The sequence below is a fragment of the Typopeltis vanoorti genome, chromosome 13, assembly GCF_054136105.1.
Source record: "Typopeltis vanoorti isolate ZY-2024b chromosome 13, IOZ_Tvanoo_1.0, whole genome shotgun sequence".
Taxonomy (NCBI): Eukaryota; Metazoa; Arthropoda; class Arachnida; order Uropygi; family Thelyphonidae; genus Typopeltis; species Typopeltis vanoorti.
Window position 1 is genome coordinate 122,779,196 of NC_143561.1, and position 26,370 is coordinate 122,805,565.

The window sequence follows — 26,370 nt, forward strand, 5'->3', positions numbered from 1 at the left end:
GGAACTTGTTCCTTAAATCATACTGAAACTTGTTGTGAATGTAAATTTAAGTAAGCCTGTGAATTTTTGATTGGTCATCCTAATCTAAATAATAAGGATGGCCTAAAAATCCCGTATATCGATGGCACACATTCAACCCAAATAGCTTCTGTTTCAAGTTCTTCAGCAAATCATTACACAATGGCTATCCATCTAAATGGACAGAGGAGCAAGATTTGTTTTCAGTTTTGTGACTAGAACACAGTTTAGAAAAGTGATATATGTCGGTGTCATGTGTAAGATTTATGTACATATCTTGCATCATCTTTTATTTAATTTTAAATAAAGTATTCTAAATTTAAATGAAGGATATGGATATATATGTATATACATATCTGTATAGTTGTGTATGTGATCCCTGTATTTGCATGTGTGTATGTATGTACATGATATTCATGTAGAATCCTTTAATTTTAATGAACTTTTAGGGTCTTAGGGGAGAATCTGGTCGAATGGGATTTCAAGGCCAGCAGGGACCAATGGTAAGTATTCTATTTAATAGTCTTTCATTCTTAATTGATTTATATGACTAGTACTATTAGAGATAATTTCCCTTAAACCATGACATCATTACTATTCTCGCATTCTATTGCCCTGGTAAGTGCTCCTCTGATGTATATGTGTGTGCATGTTCACATGAGAGAGAAACAGAGAGAGAGATTATAAGTAATCAGTGTGTTTGTATAAAGAAAAATCTCTAGGATTTGACTTCTATTAACTACTGACACCTTTGGTGTGTTTACACATTATTAAATACATGAATGTGAAGTGTCTGTTGATACTGAAATAACATTTGGATGCTATCGAAATAACATGGATACAAAGCATAAATTATTTGATACAATCCACTACATATGACTATTAGGGTGGTTAAAATTTATAAATTAAATTAGTAGACAGAGTCACACACATGTAGAAACTGGATGGACATATTGGAAATGAATTCTGGACCAAAAAAAAAAGAGATACAAAAACAAAACCAAAAAATGACAGTGAAAACATCAAAATTTTAATATGGAATGTTAAAGGACGCACATAAAAATGAAGAAATGGAGAGAATACTAATAGCACTATATTATAAAAATAGCTGCCATAACAGAAACAAACATGAAAAATTAAAAAAAAAAAGAATTAAAGAGCCAATTATTATATTAAATATATCCAATTATTTAATTATATATGTAATTATATTTAACACACTGTAGAGTATCCACTGTGGAGTAAAGAAATTCAAAATAGTAAAAGCAAGAATCACATTAATGATATTTAAAGAGTGGAAAAATAAATAATTAGCAATAAATATACTGAAAAAAAAAGAATAATGAAAGCAGAATTTAAAAATACAAAGAGGACAAATGAAGATGAACAACAGAGAAATTTTACAAACTTCAGCTGATAATTAACAACATAAATAAAAATGATTACATAATATTATATTACATAGTCATTTTTTATTTATGCACTCATTATTATATTATATAATAATATGGGAAATAATCAAGAACCACATCAAAATAAGATTGATCAAAGATTAATACTTTAAGATGAAGACTTTGCCCTATCCAATAATTTAAAATAGCAACTTCCTTTTTATAGGCAAAAAGAAGTACTTGGGATGCAGAAGGCCATAAATCTATAATTGATTACCTCATAGAAAAAAATAAAAGGTAATGACATACCTAATAGCAGATATCAGAGTATATGGAAGCTTAAATTTATATACAGATCATCATTTAGTTATTGGAAACATATTAGCACCTTAATACAACCTTAATGCCACCTTTGAACTTCCTTCCAAATTAAGGAAATTATTCAAATCCTCACTCTTCCTAACTTGGCTCATCCTGGAGTATACCATATTTAATGCACCGCACCTGTAATTTGCCTTATATAAGTGAAACTGGATGCGCAATTCCCTTCATAAAAGGAACCTAAACAACACATTAAATTTAATAATCATAGTAAATCTGACCTCTCTGGTCATACTCTGCATACTTTTGAAGCATAGAATTGACTGGAGAGACACCTGTTCTTTACATTATAACAAAACTTGGTATAAGCACAATTTTAAGGAGACCTGTGAAATTCTAATCAACCACCCTGATCTCAACAATAATGATAGTTTAAAAATCTCAAGAATATGGATGGTACATGTTCTAGCCACATAACCTTTTGTTCTAAGAGGTCATAAGTTGTGTATGGGGAAGCAATATCCAGGAAAAGGAAATTTACTAGTGGTGTTCCTCAGGGATCTGTTTTAGTGGCACTGCTGTTTAACCTGTTTGTTAATGATATTGGTGAAGATTTGGAAGAAGATATTCAGTTGTTTGCAGATGATTCAAAGTTGGGACAAACCATGAAGACTAGAGAAGATGTTGAGGCCTTACACGAAGACTTGAATAAATTGAGTGATTTGGCACGGGAATGGGGATGTGAGTTCAATGTTGCAAAATGTGAGGTTTTATAATTTGAAAAACAAAAATAGGATGCAGAATTTAAGCTTGGTGAGGATATATTGTCGGAGGTGGAGGAAATAAGAGATCTGGGGGTGATAGTGAATAAGGATCTGAAATTTATGGGACACATATCCAAAATTGTGAAGACAACACAAAAACTTCTGGGAATGATGCAGAGGACACTGACTTGTAGAAGTAGAGAGATTCTTGTTCCATTGTATAAGGCTTTGATTAGGCCACATGGACTATTGTGCCCAGATTTGGTCACCTGGTTCCTTGTTTTCAGAAGGATGAAGAGATGTTGGAAAGGGTCCAGAGGTGACTGACCAAGTAGTTTCTAACCTCTGGAATGTCGAGTATGAGGAAAGATTGAGAAGATGCAACTTGCAGAGTCTGGTGGACAGGAGGAAGAAGGGAGATATGATAGAGACCTACAATTTATTAAGGGGTTGTTATAGGATCAATGCTGGAGAGGTTCTACAGAAAATAATGGGAGATTGGGGGAGAACCAGAGGTCATCCCTGGAAACTGTATAAAGAGGGTGTGAGTAGAGGAGTGAGAAGCAGGTTTTTTTTCAAGCAGAGTTGTGAATGATTGGAATGCCTTGCCTGAGAGTGTGGTGTCTACAGAGAATTTGAGTGTGTTTAAAGCATGGTATGATGAGCTGTGTGTTTGATAAAAGGACCTCCTAAATGAGTCTTTGACTCCATGGGGTCTTGGGAAATTATCTGAGACCTATAGGGAGTTAAGGACTCATCAAGAGAGGCTATAAATCATCCAAACTAGCTGTCATTTCTTCTCTTAAATTCATTCACACTAGATGTATTCACTACCCTATTCCACTCACTCACTCACTCACTGCTTTGTGAGCTCTTACCCCTTTCTTGACTGCAAACAAACTTAACTTCCTTGGATTTCCCCCATGTTCTCTCCCCCCCCCCTTCCATATAATGAAAAATTTCATTAGATGGTAACCTATAACCCATTCAGAAGTTTATAGACCTCTGTTTGCACTGTCATATCATCCCTCTTTCTCCTGTTCTCATAATCTAAATCCCATAATCCAGAAGTTAGCAACTCTGCTTTGCATCCTTTCTGTAGCTTCTTTATCTCCTTAGAACCTGGAGACTAAATTTGCATTCAATAATCTAGTGCAGTCTTATCAAGACCTTATAAAGAGGTGAAATGACTTCCTTATCCCTCATGTCAAGGTTCACTTCAACATCACAGCTATCCTCTGAGTTGTATTTGCAACTTTTGCTGTGGAACCTTTAAACTTCAAATTCCTATCCACCATTGTGCCAAGATTCTTGGCTTCATTGGTTTCTTGTAGCGTAGCCCCACTAATTATAATATGCCACTGGACATCTCATCATGCTAGAGTGCACAACTTGACACTTACTTACATTAAACTTTCAGCCATTTTCGTTGTCCAAATTTCAAGCCTATTCAAATCATTTTTTAAATACTGGATATCAGTAGCATTTCTGATTGCCCTGCATATATTCACATCATCAGCAGAAAAATTGTACATCTCCCGTTAGATCCTTCCTAATGTCATTAATGTATTGATTGAACAACAATTGTCCAAGAATTGCACTCTGATGTACATCGCCGGTCACCTTAAATCTGGCAGATTCACTCCAACCATATACCACTTTTCGATATCTATCAACTATCTACTGAACCAAGTGAAGAGTTTATATTCCAATTCCATATTCTTCAGTTTATGCAACAATCTTTCATGTGGTATCTTATCAAATGCCTTAGCAAATTTCATCATAATCATAGTGTAACTATTCCCTTTATCCAACTCGGCCATAACATTGTTATGAAATATGAGCAAATTACTAAAACATGATACTCCTTTAGTAAACCCATGTTGCTCCTTGCAGAGTATAGCTTGTTTGTCTACCCATATCTGTATCCAAGTTCTTACTAACTTCTCTAAAATCTTTACTAACGCACAAGAGATACTGATAGATCGGTAGTTAGACACATCAGTTTTGGCACCACCCTTACACAATGAAACTGTCATACATTCCTTCCATTCTTGTGTTATCATTCCTGAGCTTATATGCAAGTTATACACATGTGAAAGGCCTAGCCAATTCAGTTGAACATTCCTGTAACAATGATTCATGTGAAGCAAATTCTAAACCAAATGAAGTGTGTAACCTGAAATCAGTTCAAATTGCATGAGATTTTCTATATTATTAAGACAGTTTACAAATGCTGATTTTACAAAAGTCTGCAGAAAAAGTTGAAGTAACGTGCTGTATAAACTTTGTGAAAATGTACCTACCCTATGCACAAGGGCATACATACAATAAAGCAGTTCCATTGGCCAGTATAAAATGTACCCAACATCCCTAGCATGATCATATTAATGAGCATTTTATCAGTGTATATTATGCTAGTTGACATGATGCTGTGCAACATAGAAAGAAGGCAAATATTAGGGGAATTAGTGGCAAAAGGATCAGAGGTATATCAGGTGTTGCTTGGATAGATGTTAATAAGTCTGTGGGAATGGATGACATATATCACTATGTATTTTTAAGGAATGCTCAAAACAGTGAGCTATGTCTTTTACCTGGTTATTTAACGAAAGTCGTGCTGTGGAAAAATTTTTCTAAGAAATGGAAAGAGTGCAAAATAATACCGCTTTGCAAACATGGTTCTAGGACAAAAGTTTCCAACTATGGACCAGTCTGTATGTCTGCTCTTGTGAGGGTATTGGAGAAACTGGTTTCTAATACAATATGGTAAAAAATAAAATAAAACAAAACATGCTGAATAACGACAGCGATATATATTATGGAGTAAATGAATTTATTAACAAAGAAATATAAGTTTACACATGATGATATGTGCATTCACAACTATCGGTGTAATCCTGGTCGAATAAAGTATTGATGACGGTAGATTATGTGCTCGAAATGGGCACAAATGTCTTTCTAGACAAGGTTTGTAGCACATATGAAGGTTCTCTGTCATCTTGGAGAACAAGTGTGGGAAATCTGCTGAATACATCGCGTAATTTTATCCCTTAGCTCATCAAGGTTTGAAGGCAGGTCATGGTGGAATACCTATTCCTTCAACATACCCCAAATGAAGGCATTAAGTGATGTGAGATCAGGAGAACATGAAGAGCACAGGAATCTGTGAACTTCGAAATGAGCCTCCCAGGGAAGTGTTCTGATTAATAGGCTCTAGAACCATGTAATGTGCGATAGGTTGCTTCGTCCTGTTGACCTGTGGAGGAAATGGAATGATTTCTGTGTGACAAATTCTGTGCTCTATTAACTCCGTATGAATGAAAATAATGCTCGACAATAAATCTTTTCTTTCAACGTCAACACCATTGCTACAGCCAAATGTAATGGCGTAGATTCTACACATGCTCTTCTATTAATGTGCATACAATTGACATCTCATAGCACATGTACTAAAGAGGTAGTGTCAAGGTTCGGTACTGCTTTTCTTTGTGCCATACAAACACGAAGTGGCGCTAGCGTCGCTGTAGCATGTAGCGGTGAATTTGAGCTGTGCAGAAGAAAGTGATTTTTAATCGGTGAATAGTCCATTCCCCCCCCCCGTTTTTCTATTTTTTTTTAATGCTAAATTGTTTCTCTGAATACGAGTGTACTTCAGTGGTTGTTTTTTGGAAGTTAGTTGATGTCGCGATATAATATATTTTGGTTACCGTCGGAATTGAATACATAATGGTGGAAGACAAAACGAAGCTAAGTTTTCATTACTGTATTTAGTTATATTTCATTTTATTTAGTGTACTTAAATGTTTTGTTTTGCTTGTAATTGTTTGTACTTTTTTTTTTCTATTTATTTAATGGAATTTATTAATTGAATAATTAACGATTATGCTACTCAGCAGTAAGGAATGATGGCGGATTCAGCTATAGTTGCAAGTGGCATATCGCCAAGTCCTCTGCCATTTAAGAACTCTATTATAAGAAATATCATAAGGGACTTTGTGGAATGCAGTACTTGCGGCATGTGTGCATCTCGGGAATTAGATATATGGCTTGTTAAAGAGAGCGGAGAGCATATGTGTACAAAATGCAGTCATTGGGAGGAAATAAGTGTCGAATTATCAATATCCAACCTTGTTGCTACAGGAATGGGGAATGAATGTAGGAAGACAAGTAGTGTGATAGGAGAGAATGAAAAAAATATATATATGAATGAGAAAAGAATAGTTGATAGTGTGGAAGGCGTGAGTGATTGTGATAGTTTAGGAGATGGTTTTGTTTGGGAGAGTGAATTTAGATTAAGAGTGACTGACCGGCAGAGGGAGATAGATGAGCTGAAAGAGGAGGTGGAATATCTTGTGAATGAGAACAGAAGTATGAAAGATAAGATTAGGAGAATGGAAGAGATGAATGCAAGCCGTATCTGAGTGGGGGAGAGAGAGAAATTTGGGAGTGTTAGAAGAGGAGAGAAAGAAAACAGAAGAGAGGGAATGAGTGAGAGGTATGTGGGTGCTAGAAGAGGAGAGAATGGAAACAGTAGAAGAGATGGAATGAGAGAGGGATATGAAAGTGCTAGAAGAGGAGAGAATGGAAACAGTAGGAGAGATGGAATGAGAGAGAGAGATATGGGAATGCTAGAAGACGAGGATGGAAACAGTAGGAGAGACGGAATGAGAGAGGGATATGGAAGTCCCAGAAGTGGAGAAAATGCAAACAGTAGGAGGGAGGGAATGAGAGAGATGTACCGGAGTGCTAGAAGAGGGGAGAATGGAAACAGTAGGAGAGAGAGGCATGGGAATGCTAGAAGAGAGAATAGCAGTAGAAGAGAGGGAATGAGAGAGACCTATGGGAATGAAAGAAGAGGAGAGAATGGAAACAATACGAGAGAGGGGAATGGTAAGAAGTATAATGTATGGCAACTCAATGATCCGTGGTGTTCAAGATAGGATGCGTGAGGAGTTTGCCAGGAGGAAATAGAAAGGGTGGCTATGGCAATTAAGAGAGGTGAAAGGGTGGATGAGATGATTGTGATGGTAGGAACAAATGATTTGAGTGGTAATGTAAGTCGGGCAGCGAGAAATATGAGATTTTTGCTTGAGGCTGTACGGAAGAAGACAAAGAGAGGAAAAATAGTGTGCGTGTTGCCTAGGTATGATAATGATGAACTGAGCAGAAGAGCGGTGATATTGAATGGCATAATAGCGAGAATGTGTGACAAGAGAGGACTGGTATATGTGGATGCTTGGAGTGCGTTTGAGGAAAGAGAGGAATTGTATGCGAGAGACCGCTTATATTTGAATGAGGAAGGACGTAGGCATCTGGAGAGATTGCTGTTCTGAATGAGTCAGTGTGTCTCAGGGAGGACGATAGCAAGGGTGGCCTCTTGTGGGAATGGATACTTGGGAGACGATGTCAGGTAGCACTGAGCCCAGTGGAGTCAAGAAGGGATAATGCTGGGTATAGAAACAATGGCATTTATATGCTTTATACTAATGCCAGGAGTATCCAGAATAAGGGAGAGGAATTGGTGGCGCAGATAGCATCAGCCTGGCCAAAAATTATTGGGATCACTGAGACGTGGTTGACAGAAGGGGATATAATAACAGGAATAGAAGTTGCTGGGTATAGCATTTTTTGTCAGGATAGGAGGGAAAAGCATGGTGGTGGGGTACTGCTTATGATAAGTGATGACTTATGTACTCTAATAGTGGAGGCTTTGGAAGGAAGTGGGATAAACGATTTTGAGAGCATATGGTGTGAGGTAGAGGTAGGCAAGACAGGATATTTAGTGGGGTGTTGCTACAGACCGAGGAGCGCAGAGGATGGGGACCAGGAGATGTTTAGATAGCTAAGTTTGGCAAGTGCAAGAAGAATGATTGTTATGGGAGATTTTAACTACAGTAGTATAAATTGGAGAGAGGAAGATGCATGTAGCAATAGGGGAATGGAATTTCTAGAATTCTTGAGGGACAAATGTCTTAGGCAACATGTAACAGAGGGAACAAGAGGTTCAAGAGTTTTGGATTTGGTTATAGCATCAGAAGAGTTGATAATGACTGAGATGACATCTCTCCCACCAGTTGAAGAGAGTGACCATATGGTTTTGACTTGGAAAATGAATAGACATGCAGGAGTATCAAAGAGACGAGAACTTATGTGGAATTATAAGGCAGGTGATTATAATAGTATAAGGGAAGTTTCATAGAGGGAGGAATTGGAAGGCTGGGATATCATTAGTGCTTGGAAAATTGTGAAAGAATATTTGTTAGCAGCAATGGTAAGTTGTATACCACGAGTGAAGAAGAGGACACAATTTGGAGTAAAGTTGATGACAAACAATATTAAACAGGAATTGCATGCGAAAAAGAGGCTGTGGAAGAGATATAAGGAGACAGGTGAAGAGAGGATGCATGAAGAATATAAGACACAGGCCAGAAGGGTGACTAGTGTGGTACGGAAAGCGAAACTGGAATATGAGAGGAGATTGGCCCTAAGATCCAAAGAAAATCCTAGGGAATTTTTTAGCTATGTGGCCAGTAGGAGGAGAAATGACTGTGGAAGAATGATATTGTGGGATAAAAATGGTAATAGAGTGACTGATGCAGAGGACATAGTGGAATTGTTCACTTTATTGGAGTATTTCATCCTAGAGGAGTCAGTTTTAATGCTAGATGGATAGGGCTGGTTCGAGGTTTAGAGGTACAGGAGGAGAGCATGTTTCAGATACTGAGTACTCTGGATGTCAGTAAAGCTTTGTAACTGGATGGTATTTTACCACGAGATGTTCTACAGAAAATAGTGGGAGATCAGGGGAGAACCAGGGGTCATCCCTGGAAACTGTATAAAGAGGGTGTGAGCAGGGGAATGAGAAGCAGGTTTTTTCATGCAGAGTTGTGAGTGATTGGAATGCCTTGCTTGAGAGTGAGGTGTCTGCAGAGAATTTTAGTGTGTTTACAGCAAAATATGATAATAGGACCATTATATTATTCCAGTATGATAAAAGGACCTCCTAGATGAGTCTTTGACACCATGAGGTCTTGATTGATAATAATAATATGTATATTGCCCAATATTTCTGGTGGATCCTGCTAAGTCTGCTCCAATTTGGGCAGTTATGCATTAGGAGGTTTGAAAGATAAGTGGCAGATTCTTTGTAAACTGTTAATTTGTTTCCTTCTTTAACAACTTCTGTGTATATTGAAGTAATTACTATTACCTCATGTATATTGAGTTACTAGTTGCATTGGTGGTTTGAGTCCAGTGTTATAGGCAATATTCTGTTTGAAACTTTCTCAATTGCAGAAATTTTATTATATAATTTTTTTACTGACTAAGATTCCTACACCACAGTTGCCATGTTTTTCTGCTGATGAATAAATGAAAGTCCATTTTTTGTATGCTGATGCAGTTTCATTCCAGGCTATGTCAGATTTCCAGTGGTGTTCTTGGACACAAATTGCATCAATTTTGTTCATTTCAGCTCCTCTGCATAGCTCAAAGAATTTTTCAGATTTTAAGAGAGTGTGTAATGTTATAACTAGAAACAATTAAAGGTGTTTTTCCAGATTTGGGATTTAGAGGGCTTGCTCTTTTCCTTATCGATTGACTGGTTTCCAGGAAGGCTTTTACCAGACAATGTCATGTTCACTCTCAATGTGAAAGGATCAGGGCAAGCTATAGACATTTATTTCTTCTGTTTCCTTTCGTAATCATTTTTGAATCCACAGATCAGGAGATTAGCCTTAACATGCTGCACCTGTAGGTCTGTGGGAGATATTTCATTTCTCTTCTACCACCTATTTCTGGGAGGCTTTCTCCTATCTGCCACCTGGGGACACACCCTCTAGGGGTTACAGGCTTCCCCGAGGGGTTATGAGGATACATAGCTGTTAAATCTGAAAATTAAAGATTCGTGCTCAAATTTTTGGTTCAGTGCCAGAAATCTATATACACCACAGAACTGCAGTAAAAGATCCAGCAAGTAGCAAATGTGCACAGAAGTGAAACACTAGGGTTATCCCAGATGCCATACCAGCTCTGCCACAAGACTGAAGCCTTGTCACTGGACCATGGGAAATCACACAATACAATATCACTGACCCTCAATTTCAATCCACTAGCTTGGTGATCCTGACCAGACCATTCAGCACTGTCCATCTTGCTGAAAGAGGGAGTCAAAGCAGTGTATGAACATCACTGGGATTATCTTTCCAGGTAACTATGGATTGCAACGAATGGCAAACAGAATAGGGGATTGTTGGATCCCAGTGATGACTGTCTGGAAAAGAGACTCAGATGTAGTAGACTGAAGCAAATGGTAAGAAAAAATTAAAAAAAAGAAAGAATTATAATGGATCCCAGCCACCACAAACAGATGTCCTGAAGAAGGATAATGAAGGTTACAAGTGGAATTTCTGAGGGTTGATCAGTACTGGGACCATTACTATTCGACCTTATGTCAATGATATGTTAATGGATTGTAATAATCAGTTATCTGAGGATAATGTGAAACTGAGGGTAGTTATCCATAATGGAATCAATGCTGTTTGGATCAGTACAAATAAGGGTGTGGTATTACATTGAATAAGATCCTCATCAGATAGACCACATCTAGACTCCAACACTCAAATCTGATCAGTCAGAATTGAAAGGGATGAAGAAACTTTATGGATAGCAGAGTGTCAAATCATTCCAAACCTAATCTGCTCCTCTCAATCTTAGGACTATTAGGTTTGTATCAATTTACTGTCTATAGTCTTCAAATTCTGACATTTTCATATTTTGTCTTTAAAGCATGATCACTTGCAGTCAAAATACTCAAAAACACTAAGATCATATTATATTCTGAAATATTTGCTGCCAGCAATGATCTGTTACACATTATCTGTGCACCAAAATACCAGATACCACCCCCCCAAACTCCATGATCTCCTTCCAAATGTTATGGAAGCCAGTTCCACTTGATAACTTTGACCAGTATTCCTTTTCAAAAGGATGATCTTCAACAGGTTACTCTCAATCTCTTATTCTTATCTTTTGGTACAATAATAATGTTGAAATGAGACAATCTTCATGTTTTGCTGATTGATCCAAACAATTACTCCAACTAAATAACTTATGGAAATAAAGGCTTCTATTATCCCTTTCACACACACCCCATACCCAGTGGCAGATTTAGGCACAGGTGGAAAGAAGTGGCCACCTCGGGCCCCGCAAGGCTAGGGACCCTGGCCTGCACTATATATACATTTCATAGTCACTGCCATCCACATTACCAGGTCTATAACCACATCCAGTCAAGTATTTCATTCTATTCACCTCTATCTCACACTATACTGCCTCAAAACCACTGGCACTATTTCCCTCTTGCAACTCTACTTTGTATGGACACAACTCTTTCTCTATCATCAATAGCACTCCCCATACATCACCACACAATAAATCACAATGGACATCTGCTTTCAGAACTTTGTAATGACCACAACTATGCCAGCCTTGACACAAAATTTCCTCACCATGCAAACAGAAAATGGATTAGAGAGCTCCCAAATGGATCAAAATCTCCACTTTATCACATACTTATAAAGGGTAAATGGGCTAGGTCAATACAAAACTGTAGAGCCAACATCATTCATCCTTTTTCTTAACTCAGATCACAGAATCATTAGTGCTTACATCACGCTTCAGCTAACAGCTACCAACTCAAAGAAATAAGATATATATAAAATGGAACAGTTTAGAAGATTCCTCAACCTAAAATAAACATAAAGAAGCTTTGCAAACAATAAAACTAAAAAGCCTAGTGCTTACAAGTAATAACAAAAAAATAATAACTTCAATAATTTGATAAAGAAGCTGCAACAGAAGGCACTAGATAAATATATCCCAAAACCAGCAGAAAACTGGGTGTCACAGAATTCCATAAAACTGATTAATCACAGAAATATCCTCAAGCAAAGAATGAGACAACAGCAAACAGATAAAGCAAAACTTTGAGATAATAAATAACCAATATATGAGTCCCTAAAAAGAGACAAAGAATCCCACATACAAAACATATGTCAAACTTTGGAGGATTATCATAGAAGCCATAAGACCAGAGAAGCTTTTTCAGGTTGTGAAACATCTTAGTAACAAAAAAAAGAATATCAAAAAATTAAGAATTAAAATTTTACAAACTACAGAAGACAAAGAATTATCAGAATGGAAAAACTACTTTAAAAGTTTGCTTAACATTATAGAAATTATGGACTTTATGCAGAATACTTTCTACCTACAAAAAGGAAGGCTCAGCCATGGGCTTGCCATTATCCCACACCCCCCATTGCTAACTTTTATATGGAACATTTTGAGCAACATGCTCCTATAAAACCCAAAGTCTGGCTTAGATGTGTTGACAATGTTTTCGCTATTTGATCCTATGGCCCCCAGACACTAGACACCTTCCTTTGCCACCTAAACAAACAACACAAACACATACAGTTCACAATTTAGATTAAAAAATGGAACACACTTCCGTTTCTAGATACATTTGTCATACATCTTCCTTCTGGTAGTCTTTCCTTCACTGTGTACCAGAAACCAACACATACTGGCCAAGATATACACATAAACTCCTACCACCACCACCACCACCACCACCCAACACAAAAACTAGGTGTCATTTATACTTGAAAAAACAGTGTTTTGAAGATCTGCTCCAATGAACAAGCTCTGAAAGATGAATTTAAAGTTATCAGCAATACTTTTCAAAAAAATGGTTACAGCCAAAACATTATTAACAAAATTCTCTACAAGACCTCGATAAAAAACAAAGATAAACCAGACTACAATAAAACTATAACCATTCCTTACATTAAAGGGACATCAGATAAAATAAACAGAATACTACAAAAATACAACCTCAATGCCACCTTTAAACCTCCCGCAAAATTACTCAACTCATCCAAAGACCCACTCCCTCTACTGGCCCACCCTGGAGTATACCGCACCTGTAATCTACCATATATAGGGAAAACAGGACTCACAATTCCTATCAGACAAAAGGAACATAAATGACACATTAAATATAACTATGGTGAAGCTGGCCTTTCTGATCATGTCATGAACACTTTACATAGAATTGACTGGAAAAGTACCAGTTGTTTACATCACAATAAAACATGGTATGAATGCAAATTTAAGGAAGCCTCTGAGATTCTTATCAACCATCTCAATCTGAACAATAATGATGGTCTAAAATTCCCAAGCATATGGAAGGCACATATTCTACCCACAGAACCTTTCTCTCTTAGAGTTAACTATAACAGGGCTGTAGGTAATCCAGAATCCTAGATCTAAAATAACAATTGTAATGTTAAAAATAGGACATCATTGTTACTGAAAGAAAACTATCTATAAGAAAGAATGTTTTTCTCATGTTATCTTAAATAGAATTAACTTTGATGTAGTTTCTAAATAATTAATTTGTAATTTTTTTTTTCACTGGAGGTTATGCCAGTAGAATAACCAGTGACCAAATCATTCTTTCTTTACTATGTGTAATGTAATTCAGCCTGTCCTTGTATATTTGTTTATACTCCAGATGATGATCTTAATATGAAGATCGAAACGTCAGGAAATTAAAAGAGTTTTTTTATAGCACGGTTGTAAAGTCCATAATTTCTAAAATGAATGCTGATCACTGTGCAACACTAAAAGAAAGGATTTACTTAACAATAAATACATTTCACAAACTCCACTGCCCAGAATTAAAATAAATGAAGAAATACCTATAAACTGCAGCAACACTCTTGATGAACTCAAAACAGCACCCGGCAAGCAAAAAAACAAGTAAAGCTGCAGGGAATGATGGAATCATAGTCGAACCCATGGTGGCAACCAACTACAGAATATTTTTTCTCTATATGCAATAATGCTCTCAGGACAAGGGAAATACCTCCCCATTGAAAAGATGTAATCATGCTGATACCAAAAAAAAAAAGGAAACCTAAATAAACTACTGTGGAATAACTACTACCTATAGCTCTGAAACTTTACAATGAAATTATTCTTAATTGTATAGAACCTTATATTTCCCCACTACTAAGAAAAAAGCAGGATTCCTAAAGAACAGAAGCACATTAGAACTTGTTCACAGTGTAAGAAGATTATTGTGAGGTTCTAAAGTCACGAATATTCCTCTTATCCTCAATTTCATTGGCTTCAAAAAGGCTTTTGATTCCATTAGTTGAATTAACATGTTTAACATTCTTTATCATTATGGTATTCCCAACAAAATTATTGACGCAGTTGCAGCACCTTATCAAGATTTTCATTCTATAGTTGTTTTTGTCAATTGGGAATTGACAGAAAAATTTCCTATAACAACAGGAGTTCTACAACCTGATACTTGGCTCCCTTCCTCTTTATAATAACCCTCAACTACATTTTCAGGATGGTTGAAGATAACTTCAGTGCAACATTAACAACCAACAATAAACAACTCTCTCTCTCTCTCAGTGACCTCAGCTATGCAGATGATATAGTATTAATAGATTCATCTTTATCCAAGGCACAACAACAGTTTGATAAATAAATGTCAATCCAAATATTTTTGCAAAAATATTTGGATTGACAGTTAACTCAAATAAAACTAAAATACTCCCAAATATAGTAAAAGGTTCTATCGTTACAGAAAACAACCAACCTTTAGGAAAAAGTAGAAGACTGCCGATACTTAGGCTCAAATGACATAAGAAAATATAAAGTTCTCAATCAACACAGCAATCTAAGAAATATATGGAAATTGCCCCTCATTATCCAACATTAAACAAAAATTAGGCTTTACAAAACAACCTATCAGACTATCTTCTTAAATAATGGAGAAACATGGAATGTTTCCACTCAAAAAGCAACAAAAACCATTAATAGCTTTAATACAACTTGCTTAAGACTGTTACTCAGTTTTCTGTTGGAAGGATCATATTCGTAATTCTACTATTTTAAAAGAGGCAAACCAAAATTCTTTGATTGAAACTCAACGTGAATGTCAACTTGATTGTCTTGGATATCAACTGATTTTTATAACCCCCCCCCCTCTCAAATGGACAAAGACAGAGAGGAAGACCATTCTGGCAGTATATTAACCACCTAATCAGTGCAGATACTCTCTCTCCATGAGAAATAGCTCAACTAGCTCAAAACAGGGATGCCTGGAAAGCTACATATTCCAATTAACTTTTTTCTTATTCCTATTTACAAATTGTAAAGTAAATAAACCATGATGATGATGATCCTCATAATGTTCTAACCAGTATACAGGCAACTCTCGTTATACATAATTTTGTTATCCATGTTTTTTCTTATACACAATTTCGTTATTGCAGTATATAGGGACTATCACTGTTTCCTATCTACGGTGTGGAAGCTTCCACACATATGCCTTGTTTACTTCCCCCATCTGCTCAAAAACTCAAGCCACTGTGTTCAGTGGCTCAGTCCCTACAGCCTTATTGGTCTGTGCAGTGTTTGTCTTTATCCCTAAATGGCTTTTGTATTCTTTGATAAAGATGTCCAGCAAGAGAAAAACAAAGGAAGCTAATAGTGAAAAGAAAAATCTGAATAAAGACCAAGTGAAGAAAATGCTAGAAAATGCCATTCTTCAGAGGTGCAGTTGGATATTCTGAATCAGTTTGATACAGGTGAACATAACACTGATGTTCAAAGGGCCATGAATCTCAGTTTGACTAAAGTAATGAAATCTCAATGTCATGCAGTTGTGAACATGGAAAGGATGCTGGGTATATGGATCGAGCATAGAACCAGCTGGACATACCTTTTTTTTTTTTGGGCCAGTCATGTGAGAGAAGGCCAAAGATTTGTATGAAGATCTGATGAAAGATGGAAACCAACCAACATCTTTTGCTGCAAGTTCTGGATGGTTCACCAGCTATAAAAGTCACTGTGCATTTCCAATCTGAACATGATTGGCAAGGCTGCAGATCACATTGCCAGTGAAGAATTTCATGAATTTCTCTTCAAAGCAAAAATAGCAGGAGGTTATAATGAGAAGTTGAAAAGTACAAATCAGGTTTCAGTTGAGAAATTCTTGAGAAAGTAGCCTTCTTCCTCCTATGAGTCTTCAACTTCAGCATACTAACTAAAGAGGATGTGATTAAGATATCATTATGCTGTATTAATTGTGACAATAAAGAACTATTTTAATATTTATTTGTTTTATACATACTGAATATTTTATTTACTACTCTTATGCTTTAATATGTATGAAAATTAGGTGCATGCATTTTTGATTAAATGAATCTTGAAAGGTCGCTTTCTATTATTTATAAGTAAGCCTCTTGTTTTATACATTTTCTATAGGTGCAGCGATTCTTGAGAATACAATATCCACATATAACAAGAGTTACCTATATCTGTTAACAAAATTACGAGCCTTACAATGCCCTAACTATGAACATCAGCTAACAAAATACAGAAATGTCAGTTTTGCATATACCATTGTTTCTTCTCATCCATGTATCTGTTGAATAGACAATATGGAGAGTGTCTCCCTTGTTTATTCAAATAAATTTAAGTATTTAGAAGTATTTAGCAGGATCTTTCAAAACAGTTTTTTTTTTTTTTTTTTTTTAAAAACTATGTTGTCTGATATTCTTGCAAAAATATCTTGTTAACAACCCTCAGAAAATGTGAGCAGTATCCATGGGGGAGGAATGTCCTTGTTGGAGCATATAAAATACCAGTGTTTTATGAGACATTTTGATAAAATACTCAGGTAGCCCACCCACAGTACAAATGTATTATTGGTTTACTTCATATTAGAATAGGATCATTTTCACATTCCAGATGAAGAGATATGGTGATCTCATTCTCACCATTCTTACTTTTGGCACCTAAACCTTCAACATTGGTAAAAGTAAGTCATGTTTAACTGCCTAATTAGGTTCCATATCCCTAATTCACTTAAACTTTAAATACTAGACATATGGACATGACCAAACTGCTTGTTATGTTTCTACCAATGTGTATCCAGTGTGTTAATACTGGTAATGAATAGTGCTCTGCTAAATACTAAATTCATAAATTGCAAGAGAGAATATCCATGGCATCTGACTGCATCAAATATGAATTGATGAAAAAAGAGATACAAGAGATCATAACCATTTAAAACATTTAACCATTAACCATTTAGATTAGGAAGAAAAGAGAAAATTTATCACTACGACACCAGTGGCATCTCATTGATGTTGGGTGTACTGTATGAGTGCATAGTACATCAGTGCTCATCTTAACTGGTCCAATGCAAATAATTGTAGGATAACTTTGAATACTTTAATTTATCAATTAATTGTCCAATTCTGCATAAAATGGGGAACAGTGTGTTTGTTTTAAGATATATTAAAAACAATAATGAAAGAGAATGCTGTATTTGGTTAGTATATTTGAATTACTCAAAGCTGTAAATATATGAAGCATCATTAATAAGTCATGTGGGAATGGGAAATGTAAAGGAAAGAATAAGTATGATTAGAAATACTTTCATTAATATACTTGCAGAAATACTTACAGTGGACGTTGTAGAATTGTTCAATGAACACTTTATTGGACCATTTCATCCTGGAGGAGTCGGTTTTAATGCTAGAGGGATAGGGCAAGTTCAAGGCTTAGAGGTACAGGAGGAGATTGTGTTTCAAATACTGAGTACTCTGGATGTCAGTAAAGCTGTGGGACTGGATGATATTTCACCACGAGTTTTGAGAGAATGTGCGAGGGAACTAACAGTGCCTTTCACCTGGCTTTTCAATGAAAGCTGGCTGCTGGAAATGTGCCCATGAATTGGAAGGAAGGTAAGATAGTGCCATTGCATAAGGGCAGTAGCAAACTGGACGTGACTAATTATAGGCCAGTTTGTGTGTCCTCAGTAGTTAATAAGATCTTGGAGAAAGTAGTGAAGGACCGTATACAGCATTGTGCAGATGAGGGTAATGTTATCTGTGAGAGTCAACATGGATTTGTGAAGGGGCGCTCTTGTTTTAGCAATATGCTACCCTTTTATGATAAAGTTACAAGATCATTAGATGAGGGAAAGGCATATACTGCCATTTTCTTAGACTTAGTGAAGGCATTTGACAGGGTGCCACATGATAAGCTGATATTTAAGTTTCAGCACATAGGTCTGGATGTCAGATTGGGTCAATTGGATTCAGAATTGGCTGTCTGATAGGTACCAGAGAGTTGTGTATGGTGGGGAAGTTTCAAGGAAGCAGAGGGTTACAAGTGGGGTCCCACAGGGCATGTGAGGTCCCACTAGTCAGTACTGGCACCTATATTGTTTAACCTTGATATCAATGACATTGTCAGTGGATTTCAAGGGGATATTCAGTTGTTTGCAGATGATGCGAAGCATTATTAGTAATAGTGCAGATGCTGCAGCCCTGCAAGAGGACTTGAAGAAGCTAGATAGATGGGCAAATGAATGGGGATGCCAGTTTAATGCAGCAAAATGTAAGGTCTTGAGGTTTGGGAAACATTGATGGGATGCTGCATACTCTATGGGAGGAGTTATACTGGAGGAAGTAGGGGAGACAAGAGATCTGGGGTTGATGATTGATAGAAAACTGAAATTTAGGGGACATATTGCAAAGGAGGTGAAGGTAACACAGAGGATTGCTACAATTATGAGAAGGACACTGACCTGCAGAGATAAAACAGTTATCATTCTGTTGTATAAGACCCTGATCAGACCATACTTGGACTATTGTTCTCAGATTTGGTCCCCAGGATTTGAAGGGGATAAATTAACTGTGGAAAGGGTACAAAGGCAGATAACAAAGATGGTTTCACGACTGTACAATGATAGTTATGAAGATCGGCTGAGGGAATGTGGACTGCAGAGTTTGGTGGATAGAAGAAGGAGAGGTGATATGATTGAGACTTTTAAACTGTTGAGAGGTGGTTACAGGGTTGACACCAGGGAATTCTTTTGCTTGGTTGAACAGCGGGAAGGAGTGATGACAAGAGGCAATTCCTGGAAGTTACGAAAGGAAACTGTGAGCAAGAGGGTGCAGAGTGGTGAGAGTCAGAATGGTCAATGAGTTTAAGGAGTGGTATAATACTTTGTGTTTCTTAGGAGGGACCTCCCTTCGATGAGTCTTGATAGACTTTGCGTTTCTTAGGAAGGACCTCCCACGATGAGTTTTTTGACTCCATGGAGGCCTGAATAATAATAATTAAAAAAAAATTAAAGTAGCAATTATAGTATACATTCCACGGTGGTATTTTCTAGTTTTACAAGATAATTAAACAAGAAGAACAAGGGGCTCGCAAATTTGAGAAAAATTTAACAAAGAGCTAATGCTAGCCCTTGCGAGCCCCTGCTGGGTAGAGCAATAGTGAATGCACATGATGTCAAAATTTTGCAAGATGATTTGGATAGGGATGAATTGGGGGACTGGACTAAGGAGAATGGATGTCAGTTTAATGTGGCAAAGTGTAAGGTTATGCATTTTGGGGTGAAAAGATTAGCAGCAGTATGACACATTGGTGGAACTGTATTCCAAGAGATTGATGAAGCCAGGGATTTTGAGGTGTTGGTGGATAGGGAGTTGAAGTTTAGGGGGCACATTGTTGCAAAAGTGGCTAAATCAGCACTTGGTTGCTGAAAAATACTTTGAGGAGCATAGACAAGCAAGTGATCACTTGCTTGTCTATGCTCTGTATTGAGCCTTGATAAAACCCCATCTTGACTATTGTGCCCAGATCTGAGTGCCAGAGTTTCTTCTTGATGGGGGGAGGAGGTAGAGAGAATCCAGAGGCGAGTGACCAAGACGATAGCAGAACTATGGAATGAACCTAATGAGAACAATGTGAAGATTTGTGGGTTGCAGACATTGGTTGATAGATGGAAGAGGGGTCATATGATTGAGACATTCAAATTATTGAAAGGTTTCTATAAGATTAATTCAGAGGATATTTTTCAGAATAGGTCTGGTGGTGGGAGGACTAGGGGGCCATCCAATTAAACTGGGCAAGAGTGTGGTTAGCAAAGGTGTTAGATCTAGGTTTTTTGCATAGAGAGTGGTGAATGAGTGGGATAAGTTGCCAAAGTCTGTTGCAGGTGCCATGACTGTGAGTGGGTTCAAGGAAATGTATGATAGATACTGGTCTGAATAGTTGTTGACATGATGTTTAGGGCCTCCCTTGATGAGTCCAAGGACTCCTTGGAGTTGCCCATAATAATAATAATTAATGGTAAACAAATTATTGATGATTAACATTTTCAATAGAAACAGTTATTGCTGTGAAATTTTATGCTTTGTCAGATTTGTGATATGTGTGTCCTATAAGTTGCTGGATAGAGTGAATAGCATGTGATCCTATAAACTCTAGACATGCATAAGCGAATTTATGATGGCATAATTTAAAAAAAAACTTACAAGGAAAGGGAAAGAGATTTGTTTGCAATGTATAAATATCTAACCATTAATAAACAGCCACGATATAAGTAAAAGGGAGATGATAAATCCCATTTTATTTTACAGCCGGGTAGAAACTCGGATCGAAATCCATAGTTTCATGCCGAAAAAACTATCGGCGAGCCCAAGTGTAAATAATCACTTGGGTAGTAATACATTATGTATTACTAATATATTGGGTAGTGTTTTACATTATGAGAGAATACTAAGGTTAGTGATGGAGCTTGCTCCACCTTTACATGGAGTTGCCTGGTGTTGTACTACCCAAGTGATCATTTACACTTGGGCTCGCCGATAGTTTTTTCGGCGTGAAACTCTATGGATTTACCATCTTGATCGTTGATCACACAACAAAATACTAATATACATTAGTATTTTGTTGTGTGATCAACGGCTTTGTATGATGCAGAGAAGTATTTATTTTTATTCAGGAATAGATCAGTTTTTACTACATCTGTTGTTTCCGAGGTCTAGAATAAAAAATGTTATTATAGCGCAAAAAATTTTCCAACCACAACAGATGCTATACTGCACAAACAAGAAAAACAAATAGCTTTGTTTATCACTAAATACAGTAAACAGGTATATAACATCAGTGATAAACAAAGCTATTTGTTTTGCTTGCTTGTGCAGTATAGCATCTGTTGTGTTGGGAAATTTTTGTGCTATAGTATCTAGGAACATTTAGTGTAATTAGAGATAACTCGAACGACAAACATAATGGAAAAACACTGTGCTCCCACAGACTATGCTGCATGCATGTAAACAGAACAGATTTTATTGTAGCAGTAAACATAGCAGCTAACTAAACACATTTGTCCTAACATCTGCTTTCAAATTTTCAGTTTCAGAAAATATGTGTAACAGCTGTTTATAATACTTCCATTGGATACAGAAAGCACTCAGCTTATGAAAAGCAAAATGAATATATATACTGTGTGTGTGTGTGTATATATATATGTGTATCTATGATGAAAAACCTTTAATGACTAATACCGAGAGATAAAAAGATGACAAGATATATACGTTTAGATGAACACCGTAGAGATATCTCCTATAACAGGATTAGAGCTAGCGCTCTCTCTAGCCACATTCTCTTTTCATCTAACTCAGACGAAGGCCACCAACACATTGTAAACTGGACTCAAACTTTTATCATCCATGTGTGCTACGATGAACTCGAAAGAAAGATTGTCGAATCCAGTGAAATTTCTCTAGATTCCTCTCATATCAACAACAGCTTGAGTTACAATCTCTCTCTCTGATGCACACGATGCTTCTGTTCAATACTGGCACACTCGCGATAGCGCGTAGTATACGTTTGTTTGGAACTCGTACTCGCATTTGTTTTTCAAACACGCTACTGTCTTTTTATACTTGTTCTGTTATTACAATTTTAAGTCTCTGTAATTTTTTTATATATTTCTTTGATTGTGATACCTGAGGATGTTGATCTATTCAACGAAACTAGTAAACTAGTAGTATCTTTTTAAATATATCTTGTCATCTTTTTATCTCTCGGTATTAGTCATTAAAGGTTTTTCATAATATTCCAACCGAGTAAAAATGAATTCTGAAAAAAAAAAAAAAAAATATATATATATATATATATACACACACACACAAAACAATTAGGGGATATTTGGGTTTTCTTGTAAATTATAAAGTTATAAAAATAATTTACAAATGTAACACATTTATTTTAAAATATTCTTAATATACAACAGTATTGAACATGCAACTGCATACAAAATCATGTTAAGACTTGTCAAAATGATCGCTTCAAGAGCTCGAAATTACTCTCACAGAAGAGTGGGGAATTATCCTGCAAGAACAATTTGATCATCTGGTCTATGCAATCAAGATGTACTGCTGTTTTGGCTGTTAATGGAGACCATGCGCCCTATAAAAAAAAAAAATTAAAAGCGTTTTTGGCTATTCTTGTTAAAATTATTTCACACTAAAATGTATAATTTGTTAAATTTGTAATAAATATCGATTATTTAAACAATATCGCATCAATTACACCTTATCCATAAATAAGAAATATTTATTCATGTATAAAGTACCCAATAGTTATAATTATTTACAGAAATTTATAATTATCTGACAGAAACTAAAATATCCTAAAATATAAGCTTGTGAATATGTGACTACTTAATGTGGAAGCAGCATACATACGCTAAAGCTAGTACCCATTAGGAAATAAAGAAACGGCAGACACTTCCAGGTGCAAATTGTATACCAAAGTTGTATACCACGAGTGAAGAAGAGGGCGCAATTTGGAGTAAAGTGGATGACAAACAATATTAAACAGGAATTGCATGCGAAAAAGAGGCTATGGAAGAGATATAAGGAGATAGGTGAAGAGATGCATGAGGAATATAAGACACAGGCCAGAAGAGTGACTCGTGTGGTAATGAAAGCGAAACTGGAATATGAGAGGAGATTGGCCCTAAGATCCAAAGAAAATCCTAGGGAATTTTTTAGCTATGTGGCCAGTAGGAGGAGAAATGACTGTGGAAGAATGATATTGTGGGATAAAAATGGGAATAGAGTGACTGATGCAGCGGACATAGTGGAATTGTTCAATGAACACTTTATTGGAGTATTTCATCCTAGAGGAGTCAGTTTTAATGCTAGATGGATAGGGCTCGTTCGAGGTTTAGAGGTACAGGAGGAGAGTGTGTTTCAGATACTGAGTACTCTGGATGTCAGTAAAGATTTGGGACTGGATGGTATTTCACCACAAGCTTTGAGAGAATGTGCTAGGGAACTGACAGTGCCTTTAACCTGGCTTTTCAATGAAAGTCTGGCTGTGGGAAAGGTGCCCATGGAATGGAAGGAAGGTAAGATAGTGCCATTGCATAAGGGTGGTAACAGACTGGAAGTGTCTAATTATAGGCCAGTCTGTGTGTCATCAGTAGTTGTTAAGATCTTGGAGAAAGTAGTGAGGGACCGTGTACAGCATTGGACAGATGAGGGTAATGTTATCTGTGAGAATCAACATGGATTTGTGAAAGGACGCTCTTGTTTTAGCAATATGCTAGCCTTTTATAATAAAGTTACAAGAGCATTAGATGAGGGAAAGGCATATACTGCAATTTTCTTAGACTTGGCGAAGGCATTTGACAGGGTGCCACATGATAAGCTGATATTTAAGTTGCAGCACATGGGTCTGGATGTCAGATTGGTCAACTGGATTCAGGATTGGCTGTCTGATAGGTATCAGAGAGTTGTGTATGGTGGAGCAGTTTCCAGGAGGCAGAGGGTTACAAGTGGGGTCCCACAGGGCTCAGTACTAGGACCTATATTGTTTAACCTTTATATCAATGACATAGCCAGTGGATTGCAGGGGGATATTCAGTTGTTTGCGGATGATGCGAAGCTTGGAAGGATTATTAGTAATAGTGCAGATGTGGTAGCCCTGCAAGAGGATTTAAATAAGCTAGATAGATGGGCAAATGAATGGGGGTGTCAGTTTAATGCAGCAAAATGTAAGGTCTTGAGGTTTGGGAAACATCGATGGGATGCTGCATACTCTATGGGAGGAGTTATACTGGAGGAAGTAGGGGAGACAAGAGATCTGGGGTTGATGATTGATAGAAACCTGAAGTTTAGGGGACATATTGCAAAGGTGGTGAAGGTAACACAGAGGATTGCTGCTATTATGAGAAGGACACTGACCTGCAGAGATAAGAGGGTTATCATTCCATTGTATAAGTCTCTGATCAGACCACACTTGGATTATTGTTCTCAGATTTGGTCCCCAGGATTTGAAGGGGATATATTAACTGTGGAAAGGATACAAAGACGGATGACAAAGATGGTTTCAGGACTGTACAAGGATAGTTATGAGGATCGGCTGAGAGAATGTGGACTGCAGAGTTTGGTGGATAGAAGAAGGAGAGGTGATATGATTGAGACTTTTAAACTGTTGAGAGGTGGTTACAGGGTTGACACTGGGGAGTTCTTTCGCTTGGTTGATCAGCGGGAAGGAGTGATGACAAGAGGCCATCCCTGGAAGTTACGAAAGGAAACTGTGAGCAAGAGGGTGAGGAGTGGTTTCTTTGTTTGGAGGGTGGTTGAGCCGTGGAATGCATTGCCTGATGGAGTGGTGGGAGCGAGAACGGTCAGTGAGTTTAAAGAGTGGTATGATAAACTTTATGTTTCTCAGGGGGGGACCTCCCCTCGATGAGTCTTTACAGAATTTATGTCTTAGGAAGGACCTCCCTCGATGAGTCTTTTGACTCCTTGGAGGCCTGAATAATAATAATAATAATAATAATAAAAATGTGACAACATGCTAATATAATTTTAAATTTGGAAAGCATAAATGTCAAATGAACAATAGCTATGCATTTCTCTCTGGAGAATAATAAACAAAGCCAACAAGAAAGTCTTGACTGCACTTCACATCTAGTTAACCATTCTGCTATATTGGGTTGTGACATAGACAAGTGTCTCATGTACTCAGTTTTTGCATCTTTGGGCTTGCTCAGTAAATTTGGAAGAGGGGCACTAGGCTTAACTCATTCGACTAGAATCATACAATCCTTAAAAGTTCTGGCAGAAACCTGGACAATCATTAGGTCACCAACACTGTTTCCCATTGTAAATATGGGCATAAAAGTTATAAATTTATAGAAAACTTGTCTATATTATACATAAAAACTTGCATGATACATCAGATCACACTCACACATGCAAAACAGATGAAACTCAGAAAACAAAAACATCAACTCATGACAAATGACAACATTTTATTGGATGGGTTGACACAACCAATCACAGCGATTAATTCTAGCTGCTATTGTCTCAGCACACACACCCTCCCTCACCTTCTGGGTGGCTTAAAACCACTGGAATGCTAGGAATTTGACCCACTGCACCATCTGTATGTCTGTTCAAAGGGTTCAAAAGGTATTTGTATTTGTGACCACCTCCAGCCTCTTAACACAAATGCGATGCAGCATTTACGTTGAAAAGTGTCCTTTTCAAAGCATTAGTATATTGTGTTTCATTTTAGGAATCACACTAAACCAGGAAGCAAAAATAGGAAACACTGAAAGGAAACAATTAGGGGAGTCTTTAACAGGGATAAATGAAAAAATATAATATTGGTGATACTGCTATTCTGTGAATGTGTACTGCACACCTGGCACACCCTAAATATTTGTCCCTGTTTGACACCTAGTATGAAGTCATGTTATGCTGAGGTAACAGGAAAGAAACCATCAAAATGGACACGAGCCTTTCCAACATGCATATTTCCAGCATATCTGAAAGTTAGGACATCTTGTCTGCATCTTCTTCCGAGTGTTTTTTTTTATATTAGCCTCACACACACGAGTCTCATATCCTGTGCCATGGCAGTATTATTGAATGATTAGATAGAAGAAA

General features: G+C 36.9%; 1 protein-coding gene across 1 annotated transcript in view; it reads left to right on the forward strand.

Moving 5' to 3' along the window:
- LOC150100509 (uncharacterized) overlaps nt 1-26,370 on the forward strand; it is a 1,094,033-nt gene that overhangs the window by 406,298 nt on the left and 661,365 nt on the right. The window contains exon 14 of the mRNA XM_090402670.1: nt 468-521. Within this exon, the coding sequence (XP_090258796.1) occupies nt 468-521 (54 nt within the window). The remainder of the gene's footprint in view (nt 1-467; nt 522-26,370) is intronic.